This window comes from Tachypleus tridentatus, chromosome 3, assembly GCF_004210375.1.
Source record: "Tachypleus tridentatus isolate NWPU-2018 chromosome 3, ASM421037v1, whole genome shotgun sequence".
Taxonomy (NCBI): domain Eukaryota; kingdom Metazoa; phylum Arthropoda; class Merostomata; order Xiphosura; family Limulidae; genus Tachypleus; species Tachypleus tridentatus.
Window position 1 is genome coordinate 107,984,751 of NC_134827.1, and position 23,283 is coordinate 108,008,033.

The 23,283-nt window shown below is 32.4% G+C and overlaps 1 protein-coding gene across 1 annotated transcript in view; it reads right to left on the bottom strand.

Annotated features, from left to right (window-relative positions):
- LOC143247705 (uncharacterized) overlaps positions 1 to 20,467 on the bottom strand; it is a 44,183-nt gene extending 23,716 nt beyond the window's left edge. Inside the window, exons 1-3 of the mRNA XM_076496121.1 lie at positions 20,314 to 20,467; positions 5,059 to 5,203; positions 528 to 610 (exon numbers count right to left, since the gene is read on the bottom strand). Coding sequence (XP_076352236.1) covers positions 528 to 610; positions 5,059 to 5,203; positions 20,314 to 20,373 — 288 coding nt within the window. The 5' untranslated portion in view covers positions 20,374 to 20,467. The remainder of the gene's footprint in view (positions 1 to 527; positions 611 to 5,058; positions 5,204 to 20,313) is intronic.
- Between the last annotated feature and the right edge of the window lie 2,816 nt (positions 20,468 to 23,283).

Genomic DNA, 23,283 nt, shown 5'->3' on the forward strand with positions numbered 1-23,283 from the left:
TATAAAAACAAGAGGAAATCCTCAGTAGCCGCAGTGTGTAAGTTTCCTTTAGACAGAATCATAGTATATTAATGTACAAGACGTGTGTTTCTCCTTTTAATTAGCTATATTTTTATACCCCAACAATACAAAGCGTGAGGCGCGAGCTTATCCAATTCTGTTTTATTACTAGCCAGGACCTCTGTGAGCCCACTATCAAATTTAAGTCCAAAACTATAAGTTCTATCTCAACTCGGTTAAGAGATGACAGAGCTACAGACAGTAAAAATATATATAGCCGTTTTCATAGACTCACTAAAAAGAATAAGAAACTTGAGAGAGACGAAAAACCATTTTAAGTTCGATATTTTGTCAGTTAACCACATAAATATTTCGTTAAGTTTTAATGTAAATAGTTTTATTAAATCTGATACACAAACTATACGATATGTTTGGTAAATATAAATCATCTTGCTTTAATAAACCGTGAATGAAAATGTGATGTTGTTGTTATTTCTAGTATGGTAAGAAGTGAACTGTTTACTTACCGAGTTTCCACACAAGAGAAACACTGAACATAAGAACCACAAACTGTTTAGGGTCACAGCAGCTATGATTATGATTACATCCACTGAAAAACCAAATAGTGTGACAATTATGACAGTTATTTCATATATAGCAAGTACAGCAAGACGCAATGTTAACACTCGATTGTTAACGTGCTGTATGTTAATAATGTCGGATTGACAGTTAAAACACGAAGTATTGTTAAAATAAATATAAGAAAACTTATATAATTTATGTTTCGATTAGCATTAGCCAGTTATCATTAGCATGAAATTTCGGTTTCTACCGTTTAACTGCTACAAATAGTTAAATTAGAAGTGCTATTATTTCGGTTTCTACTGTTTAACTGTCACAAATAATTAAACGAGAAATACTATTATTTCGGTTTCTACCGTTTAACTGCTACAAATAGTTAAATTAGAAGTGCTATTATTTCGGTTTCTACCGTTTAACTGCTACAAATACTTAATTTAGAAGTGCTATTGTTTCAGTTCTACCGTTTAACTGTTACAAATAGTTAAAATAAAGGTATTAGCATTTCGGTTTCTATAGATTAACTGCTACAGTTGCAACTTTCCACTTATTGTCTCAAATGGATGAATTCAGTTACTTATACTTGACCTCTGCCATCAACCATATACATACAGGTAAAATAGAAGCTGACCTAGGAGTTGACCCTTAGTCTAACTGCAGTGGTTAAAACTCGCATTAAAAGGACACTGGAGAATGAAAACAGAATTGACCGGTGTATAACTCGGTTACACGTCTAAAGTAACATGGTAAACCTTAAATAAACAGAGTCACTATGACAGACCAATAACCATGATAATGGCCAATGGGTTATTTATTTATGTACTTACGAGTAAGTCTGACAGCTTATCACGCTGAAAATCTGGGTTTGATATTCACAGTGGGCAGAGAACAAATAGCCAGATGTGTAGTCACGGGATTAAAAAGAAATAAACGGTTTCCTAGATGAGCAACCCCAGCGTGACTATGTCACAAGATCGCTATTAAATTTCTAACGGTTTTCAAATCTCTCCTCTGCTCTTAAAATTTTGTGGGCTTATTTAGAAAATTCGTAGTTGAAGTGTTACATGTAATGAACTGTGACGTAGGAAATACCGATAAAGTTAAATGTCCGTTGGACACAGTTATATAAGTAATTTATAAATTCAACACTGAATGATTGTTATTAGATATATTAAATCTCGAACCTAATTTCTCACTAACGTGAATTTTTTTCATATACATTTTTCTCTATTTTCTATTTTTCTTAATCGAATGTTTGCGATTTAATCGGTCCGGCATGGCCAGGTGAGTTAAAGCGTTCGACTCGTAATCTGAGAGTCGCGGGTTCGAATCCCCGTCGCAACTAACATACTCGCCCTTTCAGCCGTTGGTAGCGAAGTGTAACTGAAAACATATTATTAAGTAGGTGACACTTGGAACTGTCAGTACTTGGTGAAGCGAAGTGTAACTAAAAACATATTGAGTAGGTGATACTTGGAGCTGTCAGTACTTGGTGTAGCAAAGTGTAACTAAAAACATATTATTAAGTAGGTCATACTTGGAACTGTCAGTACTTGGTAAAGCGAAGTGTAACTAAAAACACATTATTAAGTAGGTGATACTTGGAAGTGTCAGTACTTGGTGAAGCGAAGTGTAACTAAAAACATATTAAGTAAGTGATTCTTGGAACTGTCAGTACTTGGTTAAGCGAAGTGTAACTAAAAACATATTAAGTAGGTGATACTTGGTACTGTCAGTACTTGGTGAAGCGAAGTGTAACTAAAAACATATTGAGTAGGTGATACTTGGAACTGTCAGTACTTGGTGAAGCGAAGTGTAACTTAAAACATATTAAGTAGGTGATACTTGGTACTGTCAGTACTTGGTGAAGCGAAGTGTAACTAAAAACATATTGAGTAGGTGATACTTGGAACTCTCAGTACTTGGTGTAGCAAAGTGTAACTAAAAACATATTATTAAGTAGGTGATACTTGAAACTGTCAGTACTTGGTGAAGCGAAGTGTAACTAAAAACACATTATTAAGTAGGTGATACTTGGAACTGTCAGTACTTGGTGAAGCGAAGTGTAACTAAAAACATATTATTAAGTAGGTGATACTTGGAACTGTCAGTACTTGGTGAAGCGAAGTGTAACTAAAAACATATTAAGTAGGTGATACTTGGAACTGTCAGTACTTGGTGAAGCGAAGTGTAACTAAAAACATATTGAGTAGGTGATACTTGGAACTGTCAGTACTTGGTGAAGCGAAGTGTAACTAAAAACACATTATTAAGTAGGTGATACTTGGAACTGTCAGTACTTGGTGAAGCGAAGTGTAACTAAAAACACATTATTAAGTAGGTGATACTTGGAACTGTCAGTACTTGGTGAAGCGAAGTGTAACTAAAAACATATTATTAAGTGGGTGATACTTGGAACTGTCAGTACTTAGTGAAGCGAAGTGTAACTAAAAACATATTAAGTAGGTGATACTTGGTACTGTCAGTACTTGGTGAAGCGAAGTGTAACTAAAAACATATTGAGTAGGTGATACTTGGAACTGTCAGTACTTGGTGAAGCGAAGTGTAACTAAAAACATATTAAGTAGGTGATACTTGGAACTGTCAGTACTTGGTGTAGCAAAGTGTAACTAAAAACATATTATTAAGTAGGTGATACTTGGAACTGTCAGTACTTGGTGAAGCGAAGTGTAACTAAAAACACATTATTAAGTGGGTGATACTTGGAACTGTCAGTACTTAGTGAAGCGAAGTGTAACTAAAAACATATTAAGTAGGTGATACTTGGTACTGTCAGTACTTGGTGAAGCGAAGTGTAACTAAAAACATATTGAGTAGGTGATACTTGGAACTGTCAGTACTTGGTGAAGCGAAGTGTAACTAAAAACATATTAAGTAGGTGATACTTGGAACTGTCAGTACTTGGTGTAGCAAAGTGTAACTAAAAACATATTATTAAGTAGGTGATACTTGGAACTGTCAGTACTTGGTGAAGCGAAGTGTAACTAAAAACACATTATTAAGTAGGTGATACTTGGAACTGTCAGTACTTGGTGAAGCGAAGTGTAACTAAAACACATTATTAAGTAGGTGATACTTGGAACTGTCAGTACTTGGTGAAGCGAAGTGTAACTAAAAACATATTAAGTAGGTGATACTTGGAACTGTCAGTACTTGGTGAAGCGAAGTGTAACTAAAAACATATTGAGTAGGTGATACTTGGAACTGTCAGTACTTGGTGAAGCGAAGTGTAACTAAAAACACATTATTAATTAGGTGATACTTGGAACTGTCAGTACTTGGTGAAGCGAAGTGTAACTAAAACACATTATTAAGTAGGTGATACTTGGAACTGTCAGTACTTGGTGAAGCGAAGTGTAACTAAAAACATATTATTAACTGGGTGATACTTGGAACTGTCAGTACTTGGTTAAGCGAAGTGTAACTAAAAACATTTTATTAAGTAGGTGATACTTGGAACTGTCAGTACTTGGTGAAGCGAAGTGTAACTAAAAACATATTAAGTAGGTGATACTTGGAACTGTCAGTACTTGGTGAAACTTTAATAATTACAGAATAGAAGGGAAGAAGAGACACTTGTACATTTCACAAATACATCATTTATTACGACCATGGTTTCACCAGTGAAGTCATCATTAGGGAAGTATTATAGAAAAAACAGGTTTGGCTGGGATATTTATTTTATTGTTATTTTCTAGGTAACTATCATAGAAAAAGAACTGGCCTTCATAGGATATTTATTGTTTTCATAGTATAGAAGAAAAAAACAGGTCTGTTAAGGATATATATTATTTTGTATCTGTTATATGAAAAAATAAATGGGTTTTCCAAGAAAGGTTATTGTTTTTCATAGTATATAAAAATAGGTTTCATAGGGATATATATTTTTCAGTTCTCTTGATTTTTTCTGCAAGTTGTTAGAACAGTTTTCTAAGTACCTTTATTTACACGAGAGTAATGTGTGTATTTTTTTTCTACACGATTCTGATGTTATTTAGCCGAAGCAAACAAAATTAAACTTAGAAAGGCGTATATAATATAGTTAGTCTAAGTATTTAGGCTTGTCTCTCGTACCCTTACTTGCACTAGTCGACTCTTTTTCTGTTCAGGTTTTCGATATACATACCGTGTCACTGTGAGAGATTTGGTATTAACCTGTTCAGTGCCGTAGACGAGATAACTCGTCCAAGCCGATCGGTAAAACAGTGCCACGGACGAGTTAATTCGTTCTCAATAATTCCTAACTTCAACGCTAGATGTCAGCACCATGCATGCATCTGACCTACTTACAAATTGTTTCACTTTCGATCCAAAATGGCGTCACGAAAAATGTTACAAAATGAAGAAACATTAGAGTTGTATTTTGTGGCAGCTGAAATACTTGGCAGTCAACAGATTAAAGGAACTACTGATAATAATAGACGAACAGTTTTGAAATAACTGAAGAACGTAACTCACCATCATTCTCCTCGAGGGCTTCAAAAGACGAGACAAACTTCTGGTTGAATGTATCTGTTACGTTCCATATGTTCTCCACCAATTCTGGATTCTTTATCAATATCAGTGCATATGTACTCCACGACAAGCCAAAAACACTATGAAACTGAAACGAAACCAACAAAAAACAACAGTTTCAACTGTAAGTTGTTATCACGTGAACGTAAATATTAATATGATTCAATCGTTTGTTTTCACCTCAAGATTCGTGTGGAGTTTGTTTTTTATCGTGACTCATCTTATGAATTAAACACTTATTACCAATAAATCGATATTTGTGTAAGTGTAACATTGGTTTGTTGTTTGCAGATCAAATAGAAATAAAAACCCAAAGCTTAAATATTTTCATTTTATACGAGTACATTTACAAAGAGGTACAAAAGTAATTTCAACAAAACCGTATTAAAACCCTGTAGTACAATGGATTATTTCACATTTGTATACAGGGGCAAAGATTTTTTTTTTGGGGGGGGGGAAGAATCATGAATTTTTATTAATCGTGTGTGTGGAAAGCATGTAAAAACTTTGAGGTGGGACTACAGGGTACCTGAGAAGTCGAGAGGTCTCTTCCCGATTGTTGCGTTTAAGCCGGTCAGTTGCAAACTCTTTTTGTTAACCTGAAGATGACCTAGGAAGTTCGAAACGTTGTTCTCTCCTTATCAATAAAAGTGTTAATACCCATACCAGCCGTTCTGAGATACATTTTTATTTCAAGTGGGTTTCTCGTCATCAGGAGTGGTTTTGTCAGTGTCACCATGGTGTTAGCAACAGCGTTGTGGTGTTAAACACCTCGTTTTACCTGTCTTGATACCAGTACATTAAGACTTTCAAACCGACCGTTTCTTTGTCCCCACCTAGTGGCACAGAGGTGTGTCTGTGGACCTACAACGCTAGAAGCCGGTTTTCGATACCCATTATATGGCTTTGTGTTTAAATTGAAAAAAGACCAAACAAACAAACGTCGTATACGTATTGACGACTTTTAAATTAAGTGTATGTTTCTTTGTAATTTGTCTTTATATATACACTGAACATTTGTGTTGTACGGGTATTAAATACACTTGTGTTGTACAGGTATTGAATACACTTTTGTTATACGGGTATTCCATACACTTGTGTTGTACGGATATTTAATACACCTGTGTTATATTTATAAGATCCTCGAGTTTTAGTTAACTATCTTGTAAACTTGTTCTTTGTTTGTATTCATTTTTATTCAGCATTTAAAACAACCACACATTAGGATACGTTACTTACAACAACTACACATTAGGTTTTAACTTCGGATAAGTTACTTACAACAACAGCACGTATGGATAAGTAACAACAATCACACATTAGGTTTTAACTTCGGATAAGTTACAACAACAACACGTATGGATAAGCAACAACAATCACACATTAGGTTTTAACTTCAGATAAGTTACTTACAACAACAACACGTAAGGATAAGCAACAACAATCACACATTAGGTTTTAACTTCAGATAAGTTACTTACAACAACAACACGTAAGGATAAGTAACAACAATCACACATTAGGTTTTAACTTCGGATAAGTTACTTACAACAACAACACGTATGGATAAGTAACAACAATCACACATTAGGTTTTAACTTCGGATAAGTTACTTACAACAACAACACGTATGGATAAGTAACAACAATCACACATTAGGTTTTAACTTCGGATAAGTTACTTACAACAACAACACGTATGGATAAGTAACAACAATCACACATTAGGTTTTAACTTCGGATAAGTTACTTACAACAACAACACGTATGGATAAGTAACAACAATCACACATTTGGTTTTAACTTCAGATAAGTTACTTACAACAACAACACGTATGGATAAGTAACAACAATCACACATTAGGTTTTAACTTCGGATAAATTATTTACAACAATCACACATCAAGTTTTAACTTCGGTTAAGTTACTTACAACAACTACATATTAGGTAGTAACTACGAATAAGTTACTTACAACAACCACACATTAGGATAAGTTATTCACAACCGCCACACTTTACGTTTTGACTTCAAATAAGTTACTTACAAGAACAACACATTAGGTTTTGACTTCGAATAACTTACTTACAGTAACCACACATTAAGTTATAACTTTGAGTAAGTTACATTGTCTTATTCTACACTTGTATTTCTACAGCAAACAATTGACATACATTTAACTAAGTTTCATCAAATTGTTCTAGTCAGATAATTACAAGTTGATTTAAATGCTTTCGTTAATTACCAAGAGCTTGTTTGGCCTTCAAAGATTCATATTTTGATTTTTTTCATTATATGTAGGCTTGAACATGCTTGTTTACAGATGTACAGCGCAGATAGCCCTAGTGTAGCTTTGCGCGAAATTAAAAAAACAATTTTTATGTTTATTATAATGTGACGCCATCTAGTGTTTGATTTTTAAATGTGTGGTGTACAGTTGGAGTCTGTTTCTCAATAGCATTAAAAACTTTAAAACTAGTAATATTTATTCATGTCATTTGTGATCATTAAAAACTTTAAAACTAGTAATATTTATTCATGTCATTTGTGATTATTAAAAACTTTAAAACTAGTAATATTTATTCATGTCATTTGTGATCATTAAAAACTTTAAAACTAGTAATATTTATTCATGTCATTTGTGATCATTAAAAACTTTAAAACTAGTAATATTTATTCATGTAATTTGTGATCATTAAAAACTTTAAAACTAGTAATATTTATTCATGTCATTTGTGATCATTAAAAACTTTAAAACTAGTAATATTTATTCATGTCATTTGTGATCATTAAAAACTTTAAAACTAGTAATATTTATTCATGTCATTTGTGATCATTAAAAACTTTAAAACTAGTAATATTTATTCATGTCATTTGTGATCGCTTCTTAAAATTACTTTTTAACTCAAACGTTTTTATATGTTTTTATTTACGAATCATCCAAGCCTATATTGTTTTACTAGTATTGTAAAAATAGTAAGTAATCATAGTGTGTGTATAACATTTAACAAGAGTTAATATGAGTTAATAACAGGTCATCCTATAAGTAATGTCCGAGTTGTGTGTGTATAACATTTAACAAGAGTTAATATAAGTTACTATCAGGTCATCCTATAAGTAATGTCCGAGTTGTGTGTATAACATTTAACAAGAGTTAATAACAGGTCATCCTATAAGTAATGTCCGAGTTGTGTGTATAACATTTAACAAGAGTTAATAACAGGTCATCCTATAAGTAATGTCCGAGTTGTGTGTGTATAACATTTAACAAGAGTTAATAACAGGTCATCCTATAAGTAATGTCCGAGTTGTGTGTATAACATTTAACAAGAGTTAATAACAGGTCATCCTATAAGTAATGTCCGAGTTGTGTGTGTATAACATTTAACAAGAGTTAATATAAGTTACTATCAGGTCATCCTATAAGTAATGTCCGAGTTGTGTGTATAACATTTAACAAGAGTTAATAACAGGTCATCCTATAAGTAATGTCCGAGTTGTGTGTGTATAACATTTAACAAGAGTTAATAACAGGTCATCCTATAAGTAATGTCCGAGTTGTGTGTGTATAACATTTAACAAGAGTTAATATAAGTTACTATCAGGTCATCCTATAAGTAATGTCCGAGTTGTGTGTGTATAACATTTAACAAGAGTTAATAACAGGTCATCCTATAAGTAATGTCCGAGTTGTGTGTGTATAACATTTAACAAGAGTTAATAACAGGTCATCCTATAAGTAATGTCCGAGTTGTGTGTGTATAACATTTAACAAGAGTTAATAACAGGTCATCCTATAAGTAATGTCCGAGTTGTGTGTATAACATTTAACAAGAGTTAATAACAGGTCATCCTATAAGTAATGTCCGAGTTGTGTGTGTATAACATTTAACAAGAGTTAATATGAGTTAATAACAGATCATCCTATAAGTAATGTCCGAGTTGTGTGTGTATAACATTTAACAAGAGTTAATATGATTTAATATCAGGCCATCCTATAAGTAATGTCCGAGTTGTGTGTATATAACATTTAACAAGAGTTAATATGAGTTAATATCAGGTCATCTTATAAATAAAAAAAAAAAAAGGGATAACTGGTGCGGATAGCTCTTGTATAAAATTAGGGATAACTGGTGCAGATAGCTCTTGTGTAAAATTAGGGATAACTGGTGCAGGTAGCTCTTGTGTAAAATTAGGGATAACTGGTGCAGGTAGCTCTTGTGTAAAATTAGTAATAACTGGTGCGGAAAGCTCTTGTGTAAAATTAGGGATAACTGGTGCGGAAAGCTCTTGTGTAAAATTAGGGATAACTGGTGCGGAAAGCTCTTGTGTAAAATTAGGGATAACTGGTGCAGGTAGCTCTTGTGTAAAATTAGGGATAACTGGTGCGGATAGCTCTTGTGTAAAATTAGGGATAACTGGTGCGGATAGCTCTTGTGTAAAATTAGGGATAACTGGTGCAGGTAGCTCTTGTGTAAAATTAGGGATAACTGGTGCAGATAGCTCTTGTGTAAAATTAGGGATAACTGGTGCGGATAGCTCTTGTGTAAAATTAGGGATAACTGGTGCAGATAGCTCTTGTGTAAAATTAGGGATAACTGGTGCGGATAGCTCTTGTGTAAAATTAGGGATAACTGGTGCAGATAGCTCTTGTGTAAAATTAGGGATAACTGGTGCGGATAGCTCTTGTGTAAAATTAGGGATAACTGGTGCGGACAGCTCTTGTGTAAAATTAGGGATAACTGGTGCAGATAGCTCTTGTGTAAAATTAGGGATAACTGGTGCAGATAGCTTTTGTGTCACTTTGTGTAAATAACCGAAAGAGCAGCGACAACAATAACAAAAAGAAAGCATGCAACACGTCTCGTGCTCCATGCAACACACCTCCTGTTCGGAGAAAAAAATAAAAATAAGTATTTCACACGTCATTACTGACGTAGTCGTAGGAGGTACTAGCATGCAGTAATATTCACGATGTTTGTGTTGTGATAATGATACTGTGTTATTAATTGTTACCTTAATTTCACTTGGATATACATTCGTAACAAAATTACATATATATATATAACAGTAATCGTAGTTCACCGTCGTAATGTAGTTCACATCATTACATATGCTGTTTATGATGGTTATACAACCACTGCTGTGTTTCTTGTATCCAATCTGATCTGATGGCTTTTTGTATTGTGCGAAAAGCCTCGTCGGCATTGCATGTACCAGATATAGTATGTTTTAAACATTGTTCTATACCCCCATTGTTCTTTATTTTTACTTATATTTCTTTATAATTTATATAATAACTAACTGGCGAGTTACTTAGAAGGTCATATCTAAATTCCCAGAAAGGCACATGTCAGGTTTGATGACAAGGTTTAGCGGTTAGTCAGTTTATAAGCGGATACAAACGTACATTTATCAAACGGTGCTTTAAATTGAAGATAAATATAGCAGGTAATCAGAAGTACTATAAGAAAAACAAAGATAAAAGTAGGCTTACAGTTCTGAGAAAAAAAAACAAAACACGCTTGACAGAAGTCCCATTGTGGCGAGAAACACAAGCCAATGTAAAAAAGAAAAGTATATATTCTTATTTTCTTATCTAATCTCACTTGTTTATAATTAATTAGAAGACTGTTAAATCACTGCGTAGGTTTATCTAGAAATATAACAAAATTATTCAGCCTGGTGGCGCCCATGGCTAAGTGATAACATTGTGTCAATAAATGTGAACTTTACTCAGGTAATGCGAATTTTAGTACGTGAAATTATTTTTCTCTGTACTAACAACTCACGAGGCTACAATAGGATATGAATTAATGCATTATTTCAATGCAGTTTCCTTGTTTAAAGTTATGTGATCACATCGTCCTGAATCTTTGTGATAAATTGTAAACTGATGTTTACCGTTCGAATCGCAGAGACTTTTGTAATATTATATCCCAGATGTCCAATCCCAGCTCTTATAGATTTTACGTCAGGCTAACACCAAAACGACGTTACGATTATTTAAAAGATTGCAGTTTTCAGTAGTAACTTAATAAGTATTTAAGGCAGGGTACAGGCTATAATATGGGATATAAAGTTTATCCTAGGTTTTAGAGGTGACTGAAGAAGTAGAACCCACATTGCGGTGGGGATACACCATATATCAACCTTAACCCCCGTTAACTTTAACACAAATCGGCACTGTTATTGCTTGGGGTTCCTTTGTAGTTCAGTTAGAAAATGAATGATCCAACGTTTCGATCGTTTCGTTACAAGGTTAAATCTTAATAATTACTCAGTATGTTGCAATAAGTGAACCCTAACAACTAATGAAAGGTATATAAATGAGCCAGTAGTTTGATGATAAACCTGATTATGTTTTGTTATTAATAAAATAAGATATATATAAATACCATCTCCTGAAGCTGAAACTTACCCGCAGGAAATGTACTGTTTAACATTACCTTAAACTTTATGGCCCACTACTGAATAAATATAATAATATCACAACACAATACATAATTAGTTTGAATGTCTTTAATTGTACATATATTATTAGCTCATAATGTTGTGTTTGCGTTAATAACAAACCAACCTTTTATAATTTTTTTAACATTAGTACATGCTTTAATATTCATTAGTTGTTGTTTTTTTAATTATGTTAAATAAACTTGGTACCTGGAAACGTAATTTAATATTCAATACTTATTTTGGTTGTGCATGGCCAGGTAGTTAGGGCGCTTGACTTGTAATCTGAGGATCTTGGATTCGAATCCCCGACACACCAAACGTCATAATGTGACGGTCAGATCCATTATTCATTGGTAAAGAGTGGCCCAAGATGGGTGGTGATGACTAGCTGCCTTCCCTCTAGTTTCACAGCGCAGATAGCCCTCGTGTAGCTTTGCAGGAAATTCAAGAAACAAATAAACTATAGTTGTTTTTATTTCAGATGATTTATAATGACCCAACTGTTTTGTCTCGTAGTTAAACCATTATATATTCTAACTTTAAAAGGTGATAAAAATTACTGCTTTATTAAGCTAGTGTGCCAGTGTCATTCAACCACTTAAGTGTATTCTAAGCTCTCTGTTTTTCATAAACAACCACACTGTTTATTTTCTTGTTGAAAAATATTTCACTATAGCATTATTGTGACTGTCATACTTTGTTTATAAAAGAATTGTAAGTAGACCAGTATATTGTTATATCATTACATAAGAATTGTAAGTAGACCCGTATATTGTTATACCATTACATAAGAATTGTAAGTAGACCCGTATATTGTTATATCATTACATAAGAATTGTAAGTAGACCCGTATATTGTTATACCATTACATAAGAATTGTAAGTAGACCCGTATATTGTTATACCATTACATAAGAATTGTAAGTAGACCCGTATATTGTTATACCATTACATAAGAATTGTAAGTAGACCAGTATACTGTTATACCATTACATAAGAATTGTAAGTAGACCCGTATATTGTTATACCATTACATAAGAATTGTAAGTAGACTCATATATTGTTATACCATTACATAAGAATTGTAAGTAGGCCAGTATATTGTTATACCATTACATAAGAATTGTAAGTAAATCCTTATATTGTTATATCATTGTATATAAATTTTAAGTACACTCATATATTGTTATACCATTACATAAGAATTGTAAGTAGGCCAGTATATTGTTATACCATTACATAAGAATTGTAAGTAAATCCTTATATTGTTATATCATTGTATATAAATTTTAAGTACACTCATATATTGTTATACCATTACATAAGAATTGTAAGTAGACCCATATATTGTTATACCATTACATAAGAATTGTAAGTAGGCCAGTATATTGTTATACCATTACATAAGAATTGTAAGTAGACCCATATATTGTTATACCATTACATAAGAATTGTAAGTAGGCCAGTATATTGTTATACCATTACATAAGAATTGTAAGTAGACCCGTGTATTGTTATACCATTACATAAGAATTGTAAGTAGGCCAGTATATTGTTATACCATTACATAAGAATTGTAAGTAGACCCGTATATTGTTATACCATTACATAAGAATTGTAAGTAGACTCATATATTGTTATACCATTACATAAGAATTGTAAGTAGACTCATATATTGTTATACCATTACATAAGAATTGTAAGTAGACTCATATATTGTTATACCATTACATAAGAATTGTAAGTAGACCAGTATATTGTTATACCATTACATAAGAATTGTAAGTAGACCGTATATTGTTATACCATTACATAAGAATTGTAAGTAGGCCAGTATATTGTTATACCATTACATAAGAATTGTAAGTAGACCCGTATATTGTTATACCATTACATAAGAATTGTAAGTAGACCAGTATATTGTTATACCATTACATAAGAATTGTAAGTAGGCCAGTATATTGTTATACCATTACATAAGAATTGTAAGTAGACCCATATATTGTTATACCATTACATAAGAATTGTAAGTAGGCCAGTATATTGTTATACCATTACATAAGAATTGTAAGTAGACTCATATATTGTTATACCATTACATAAGAATTGTAAGTAGACTCATATATTGTTATACCATTACATAAGAATTGTAAGTAGACCAGTATATTGTTATACCATTACATAAGAATTGTAAGTAGACCCGTATATTGTTATACCATTACATAAGAATTGTAAGTAGACCCGTATATTGTTATACCATTACATAAGAATTGTAAGTAGGCCAGTATATTGTTATACCATTACATAAGAATTGTAAGTAGACCCATATATTGTTATACCATTACATAAGAATTGTAAGTAGACTCATATATTGTTATACCATTACATAAGAATTGTAAGTAGGCCAGTATATTGTTATACCATTACATAAGAATTGTAAGTAGACTCATATATTGTTATACCATTACATAAGAATTGTAAGTAGACCAGTATATTGTTATACCATTACATAAGAATTGTAAGTAGGCCAGTATATTGTTATACCATTACATAAGAATTGTAAGTAAATCCTTATATTGTTATATCATTGTATATAAATTTTAAGTACACTCATATATTGTTATACCATAATATAAACATTGCAAATGGACCCGTGTTGTTATACAATAATTAATCATAGATTCATATAAACCAACTGACATATGGAAGTACAAATATTACACTGAAAGTTTATGTAGTTTGCTTTCATAAAATCGTAATGTGGTACATATGAATTCCACAGGCCCTGTTTGTACCAGAAATGTACTGACTAAAGTCCAGATTTTTGTGACTTCTATGAACAACAGTGTTCATTATTCTCGAACAATCTGTGGTTTACGTTTCTGAGTAAAGCGAGAATGTTTGATCCTTGTTCAAACATAAAATCAATACCTCATTGTTGTATTTTGTGCTGGTTTAATCAATAGATAAGAAATAAGCTTGAATTAATACATAATATGGTAAAGACATACAACTAGGGCTGGTGATTAGGGCGCTTGGTTGCAATCTAAAAGTCGTATGATATAAAACAAACGTCATAGGGTCGTTATTATAAAACTAACAATTCCACGATTCATTGACAGGAACAGAGGCATTACTAATTTTACCACACAGAAAAGTGGGGAGATTCACACTATAAAAAACTTTGTTAAGTGTCGAATCAGATACATGCGGTTTCTTTTATAATGTAGTATTTTGCCATATTTGATGGTCACTTCGAACTATACAATAAATAACTTAATGATCCATCATCGTCAGTAATTATACTAAATTTCTAATTTTGCCATTCCCCTCATGCTATTTGCTTGTTTGATGTTAAACGCAAATCTATACAGCAGACTGTTTTCTGGACATCACTATTACAGGAACCCAGGTTTCAGACTTACCGCCGAGAAACAGGAGGTTCCTGTATTTTGCCTCGTATAAAAATAAAAACAAAATAAATTAATTGGTTTTTAGTTGGCTGTGGATATCTAGAGTTAGCTGATATTTAAGTTGAACATGGACAGTTAGAGTTAGCTGATGTCCAAGTGAGTCATGAATAGTTAGAGTTAGCTGATGTCCAAGTGAGTCATGGATAGGTAGAGTTAGTTGATGTCCAAGTGGGCCATGGATAGGCAGAGTTAGCTGATGTCCAAGTGGGTCATGGATAAGCAGAGTTAGCTGATGTCCAAGTTATTCAAGGATACCTAGAGTTAATTGACATTCAAGTTGGCTATGGGTAGTTTGAGTTAGCTGATATCCAAGTGGGTCATGGATAGCTAGAGTTAGCTGATGTCCAAGTGGGTCATGGATAGGTAGAGTTAGTTGATGTCCAAGTCAGTCATGGATAGGTAGAGTTAGCTGATGTCCAAGTGGGTCATGGATAGGTAGAGTTAGCTGATGTCCAAGTGGGTCATGGATAGCTAGAGTTAGCTGATGTCCAAGTGGGTCATGGATAGCTAGAGTTAGCTGATGTCCAAGTGGTTCATGGATAGGCAGAGTTAGCTGATGTCCAAGGGAGTCATGGATAGCTAGAGTTAGCTGATGTCCAAGTTGAAATAAAAACCTTTCATTTATCGCTTCAACTTGACAGTCCATGTACCACATCCTCTTGAGAGCACCCACATTAGTTAAAAACAATGGTTAGGGATATTTTCCTTGTAATTTTGTTTGAGATAACAAACTAGGTATAAATATGACTCTGAATACAGTGCAAGGTAACTGTAATTGCTGTTGTAATATTTTTGAAATGTCGCTTATTTCTAACTGTTGTATTAATCTATTAGTATCTTATTTCTCAATAAGATGTTGTGCTCTAAACACATCACTTAATTCAACACTGTGGAATTCTATAGAGAGCTATGAATATGCGCATAGAACAATCTTGTTATATCTTATTTTGATCCTTCTTATAATATACCTATTTTGATCCTTCTAATAATATACCTATTTTGATCCTTCTAATAATATACCTATTTTGATCCTTCTTATAATATACCTATTTTGATCCTTCTAATAATATACCCATTTTGATCTTTCTTATAATATATCTTATTTTGATCCTTCTTATAATATACCTATTTTGATCCTTCTTATAATATACCTATTTTCATCCTTCTAGTAATATACCTATTTTAATCCATCTAATATCTTATTTTGATCCTTCTTATAATATACCTATTTTAATCCTTCTAGTAATATACCTATTTTGATTTTTCTAGTAATATACCTATTTTGATCCTTCTTATAATGTACCTATTTTGATCCTTCTAGTAATATACCTATTTTGATCCTTCTAGTAATGTACCTATTTTGATCCTTCTAGTAATATACCTATTTTGATCCTTCTAGTAATTTACCTATTTTGATCCTTCTAGTAATATACCTATTTTGATCCTTCTTATAATATATCTATTTTGATTCTTCTTATAATATACCTATTTTGATTCTTCTTGTAATATACCTATTTTGATCCTTCTTTTAATATACCTATTTTGATCCTTCTAGTAATATACCTATTTTGATTCTTCTTATAATATACCTATTTTGATCCTTCTAGTAATATACCTATTTTGATCCTTCTAGTAATATACCTATTTTGATTCTTCTTGTAATATACCTATTTTGATCCTTCTAGTAATATACCTATTTTGATCCTTCTAGTAATATACCTATTTTGATTCTTCTTGTAATATACCTATTTTGATCCTTCTAGTAATATACCTATTTTGATCCTTCTAGTAATATACCTATTTTGATCCTTCTAGTAATATACCTATTTTGATCCTTCTTATAATATACCTATTTTGATCCTTCTAGTAATATACCTATTTTGATCCTTCTTATAATATACCTATTTTGATCCTTCTTATAATATACCTATTTTGATCCTTCTTATAATATACCTATTTTGATCCTTCTTGTAATATACCTATTTTGATCCTTCTTATAATATACCTATTTTGATCCTTCTTATAACATATAGCTATTTTGATCCTTCTAGTAATATACCTATTTTGATCCTTCTTATAATATACCTATTTTGATTCTTCTTATAATATACCTATTTTGATCCTTCTAGTAATATACCTATTTTGATCCTTCTAGTAATATACTTATTTTGATCCTTCTAGTAATATACCTATTTTGATCCTTCTTATAATATACCTATTTTGATTCTTCTTGTAATATACCTATTTTCATCCTTCTAGTAATATACCTATTTTGATTCTTCTTATAATATACCTATTTTGATCCTTCTAGTAATATACCTATTTTGATCCTTCTAGTAATATACCTATTTTGATTCTTCTTGTAATATACCTATTTTGATTATTCTAGTAATATACCTATTTTGATCCTTCTAATAATATACCTATTTTGATTCTTCTTATAATATACCTATTTTGATCCTTCTAGTTATATACTTATTTTGATCCTTCTTATAATATACCTATTTTAATCCTTCTTATAATATACCTATTTTGATTTTTCTAGTAATATACCTATTTTGATCCTTCTTATAATGTACCTATTTTGATCCTTCTAGTAATATACCTATATTGATCCTTCTAGTAATGTACCTATTTTGATCCTTCTAGTAATATACCTATTTTGATCCTTCTAGTAATTTACCTATTTTGATCCTTCTAGTAATATACCTATTTTGATCCTTCTTATAATATATCTATTTTGATTCTTCTTATACCTATTTTGATTCTTCTTGTAATATACCTATTTTGATCCTTCTTTTAATATACCTATTTTGATCCTTCTAGTAATATACCTATTTTGATTCTTCTTATAATATACCTATTTTGATCCTTCTAGTAATATACGTATTTTGATCCTTCTAGTAATATACCTATTTTGATTCTTCTTGTAATATACCTATTTTGATCCTTCTAGTAATATACCTATTTTGATCCTTCTAGTAATATACCTATTTTGATTCTTCTTATAATATACCTATTTTGATTCTTCTTGTAATATACCTATTTTGATCCTTCTAGTAATATACCTATTTTGATCCTTCTAGTAATATACCTATTTTGATCCTTCTAGTAATATACCTATTTTGATCCTTCTTATAATATACCTATTTTGATCCTTCTAGTAATATACCTATTTTGATCCTTCTTATAATATACCTATTTTGATCCTTCTTATAATATACCTATTTTGATCCTTCTTATAATATACCTATTTTGATCCTTCTTGTAATATACCTATTTTGATCCTTCTTATAATATACCTATTTTGATCCTTCTTATAACATATAGCTATTTTGATCCTTCTAGTAATATACCTATTTTGATCCTTCTTATAATATACCTATTTTGATTCTTCTTATAATATACCTATTTTGATCCTTCTAGTAATATACCTATTTTGATCCTTCTAGTAATATACTTATTTTGATCCTTCTAGTAATATACCTATTTTGATCCTTCTTATAATATACCTATTTTGATTCTTCTTGTAATATACCTATTTTCATCCTTCTAGTAATATACCTATTTTGATTCTTCTTATAATATACCTATTTTGATCCTTCTAGTAATATACCTATTTTGATCCTTCTAGTAATATACCTATTTTGATTCTTCTTGTAATATACCTATTTTGATTATTCTAGTAATATACCTATTTTGATCCTTCTAATAATATACCTATTTTGATTCTTCTTATAATATACCTATTTTGATCCTTCTAGTTATATACTTATTTTGATCCTTCTAGTAATATACCTATTTTGATCCTTCTTATAATATACCTATTTTGATTCTTCTTGTAATATACCTATTTTCATCCTTCTAGTAATATACCTATTTTGATTCTTCTTATAATATACCTATTTTGATCCTTCTAGTAATATACCTATTTTGATCCTTCTAGTAATATACCTATTTTGATCCTTCTAGTAATATACCTATTTTGATCCTTCTAGTAATATACCTATTTTGATTCTTCTTGTAATATACCTATTTTGATCCTTCTAGTAATATACCTATTTTGATCCTTCTAGTAATATACCTATTTTGATTCTTCTTATAATATACCTATTTTGATTCTTCTTGTAATATACCTATTTTGATTCTTCTTGTAATATACGTATTTTGATCCTTCTTATAATATACCTATTTTAATTCTTCTTATAATATACCAATTTTGATCCTTCTTGTAATATATCTATTTTGATCCTTCTTGTAATATACCTATTTTGATTCTTCTTGTAATATACCTATTTTGATTCTTCTAGTAATATACCTATTTTTCTTCCCTCTAGTCTTACACTACTAAATTATGGACGACTAGCGCAAATAGCCCTCGTGTAGCTTTACGCGAAATTCAAAACAAACCAAAACCAAAATCTGAGGTTTGTGATGGACGAAGTTTATGTAACCCATCGTGTAGCCTTTCCACTAGGAACACAACTACAACTGAGGCTTTCTGAGTAGAGTTTGATTTTGAACTTTAGTTCTTGTGGTTTTTACGTACTATGAGTGTGTGAGTTGGGTCTTTGTAGTTCAGCTGTTATGTATCAATAAAGCTTATACACCTTAATATCTGTCATTATATTCTCAAACCCAGGATGATCACCCCTTTGAGTCCGTTCTTATGTACGTTACAGGTGAGAAAAGTAAAAGGTTCAAATACGATTCAGGAGTCTCTGGTAGAACCCACTTTTATGGGTCTGTATTTTGAAAAAAATATTGGCTTTAATTTAAAAAACTAGCCCCTCCTTGATGAATCGAGGGCGTAAGACGCCAACCTCCGGGGTTTGATCTTCGTAGTCACCATGACACAGATAGCCTGTTATGTGGTTTTGCGCTTAGCAACAAACAAACGGACAAGTCACCATGTTTTCTTTCTCTGTCTGTCCTGGTAGTGTCTGTTATTTAATATTTATTATCAACTTCCTTTTTTATTTTTAAATTTTTTCGTCTAAGTTGGTAGCTTCTGCTGGTTTGCACTCTTACGTCAATATCACTATCTGTCATTCTACGTGTTTATTTTCATCCATCTCACTATTAGATGCTTTTTCCTCTGACTGGTCTGTCTGACGCCATATTTGCGCTTGTTTTGTAGGTTTGTGTGATATTTGAATTTATCACACAACATCTGAACCTGTAACCCCCCTCAGTGTCTACAGGCTCGTGACACTAAACTTTGGGTTTCTATACCCGTGGTCCACTTAACAACAACCAAAACCCTACTTACCAATGCGAAGACAGCAGCTATAACTGTGAAGGCGAACAACGAACATCCACAACATCCCATAATAATTTGAATCCGGTTTTGTAACTAATTAAAATTTCACTGACAGTCGTTCTCGGAACAACTTTCTCTCCTGTTTTTCGTCTTTGTTTAAGAAGCTGTGTTTAGTTTTTGATCTCACACGTACTAGTTCTGGAGAGATACTGTGTTACGTTGGGTGTTAGCACTTAGCCAATTAGACTTTAATCCTTTAGACTACAACCTAGCAACGGTGTCACGTGCTTACGTATAATCGTTCGTAATGCTTTCAGACGAGTATGATAGCAACGCTATATGAACCACTATCAACAGTGACGAGATTTTTAAGTGTATAATTACTGGTCTATCATCATAAGAATCGTTAAACATTGAGTGAAAACAACAAGCGATTATTCTTTGTTCACTACGACCTTTCTACACGTTCTGATTCGACCTCTCTACACGTTTTGATACGACCTTTCTACACGTTCTGATTCGACCTTTCTACACGTTCTGATTCGACCTCTCTACACGTTCTGATTCAACCTTTACACGTTCTGATTCGACCTCTCTACACATTATGATTCAACCTTTACACGTTCTGGTTCGACCTCTCTACACGTTCTGATTCAACCTTTACACGTTCTGATTCGACCTCTCTACACATTATGATTCGACCTTTACACGTTCTGATTCGACCTTTCTACACATTATGATTCGACCTTTACACGTTCTGGTTCGACCTCTCTACACATTATGATTCGACCTTTACACGTTCTGCTTCGACCTCTCTACCCGTTCTGATTCAACCTTTACACGTTCTGATTCGACCTCTCTACCCGTTCTGATTCAACCTTTACACGTTCTGATTCGACCTCTCTACACATTATGATTCGACCTTTACACGTTCTGATTCGACCTCTCTACACGTTCTGATTCAACCTTTACGCGTTCTGATTCGACCTCTACACGTTCTGATTCGACCTCTCTACACGTTATAATCCTTTAAACTCCTCTTGATGATTTCGTCCTGACAATAAATCATCCCGGGCTTTACAGTTAGGCTAGAGACCTTGAAGTTCAGGTGAACAGAGAGATGGCAGCTAGCAGAACGTGTACAGCAGTTCATAACCAAATGGTGTGAGCAACTATGTGTTATTCTCAGATTAAAGTATAAAGGTTTAGGAACCGTAAAATAACGTGAGGTTCGCCAGAATCTGTACTGCGAAGATTCTGCCTAAAGTCCTCAGACCGAGTCTGAATGTAGGTGAAGACACAGTTTTAATTCACAAGAATATAGTGTTCATTAGCTTGAGATACTTATATGCAAACACTTATATCGACCATGCCAAAACGAATGTTTGAAGTTATTCACAATGACAGCCGTGTAACTCACTACTGAGACCTCTTGTTGGGCATTTCCTACCCTGTTTAGGACTTCTTTTTGGTATGGTCTTAAACTTTTTACCAGCTAGTATTTAGGCTAATTTCATAGTGTTCACATTTCCCTAATTAAATGCTAAAAAAGGTTTTTTATTTTTATTTTCCTTTTCTTATTTTCATCTTTCGAAGCTCTACTCAAATAAGTGGTTGAGTCTAACAACGCAAAATGCATATTTTTTTCTTTATGTTCATTGGCCTTAAGATTTTGGCCAGCAGTGTATGTATACACACAGAAATAAAGTCAGGTTCTGATCTTTTCTAATTTCAATCTGCTTGACTGAGAGAACCGGTTCTTATATATATATGTGTACAGAACCAAGAATGTTAGATAGCGAACGTGATTGAAGATTACTCAAAGTACAAGATCGACTACGTCCCCCGAGGTATTACCCGACTTGCTATCAAGTTTGGTACACCATATGCTATGTTACAGCTGTCTTTCCTGTAAGAAAGTTAATGTGACATCCGATTAAAGTTATTCAGAGTAAGTTATGTATTCGATGCTTCTGCTCAGCTTTTATCTGTTTATGCTATCTTGTGACAACCATTTATATTCTTATTGTTAACGTCACCATATTATTATTATTGCGTTAAAGCTTTCATCTTTTTCTGACACACTGTTAGAGTGACCCGGTTCCGTGTGTAACTAGTGTGAGAGGTACTAAGTTGTTCTATTGGCAGATTATTTGTATTTAAAGTTAAGCATACTTTTTATGCACAATTAAAAATCAATAAATATCAAGGAAAGGAGGAGGTAGAAACATGTGATCTTCTCACATACAAACTATGATTTTTTTTTGTAAAGTGTTCATATGGATATGTTCAACAACATAACGTGGCTCGAAACATAGACACCCGATACGCCACCCAGAACGTTAACCACAAGACTACATTCAACCTAGTCTGGTGTAACCTCTAATTCATAACTATGAATTAATAATAGAAGGAATTTCATTGAAAGAAGTTCAAGTGTCAGAACTGGAATAATTAGATAATATTATTTTAGTTGTACTAGTTGTTAGCATAATAATTAACAACAACACAAAAACAGGTGGGATCTGTTACTCTTTTAAGATGTGTCTCTTGCCTCTACATCGTATGACAACATTCGCTATATGAAGAAGTCTCGTCCAAAAGGCTTTGACATGTTCCCCTAGCCATAGGTTTAACCATGGCAACATTACACTGTCCAAGACAGGATCGATTCTATTTGAACCAATGAAAAACAACATTTTATATCTGTTTCCATCTGCATCAAGGCACTTCTGTGAGACCGTGAAAATTCATTTTACGAAACTTTAATAAAACATACTAAAAATTATAAATGGTTTTGGACGTGATAAACTTAACATTCTTTGTCTTAGTCTCTTGCTGTCACGAGCACATCTTTTTAATTATTAGTTTAAAGTTGTAGCACATTATGCAAAGATTTTGATAACGTCGATTTGTCCTTGGAGTAAATAGAACACCATATTTAGAATAAGAGGACGCTATTGTGAACCAAATAGGACA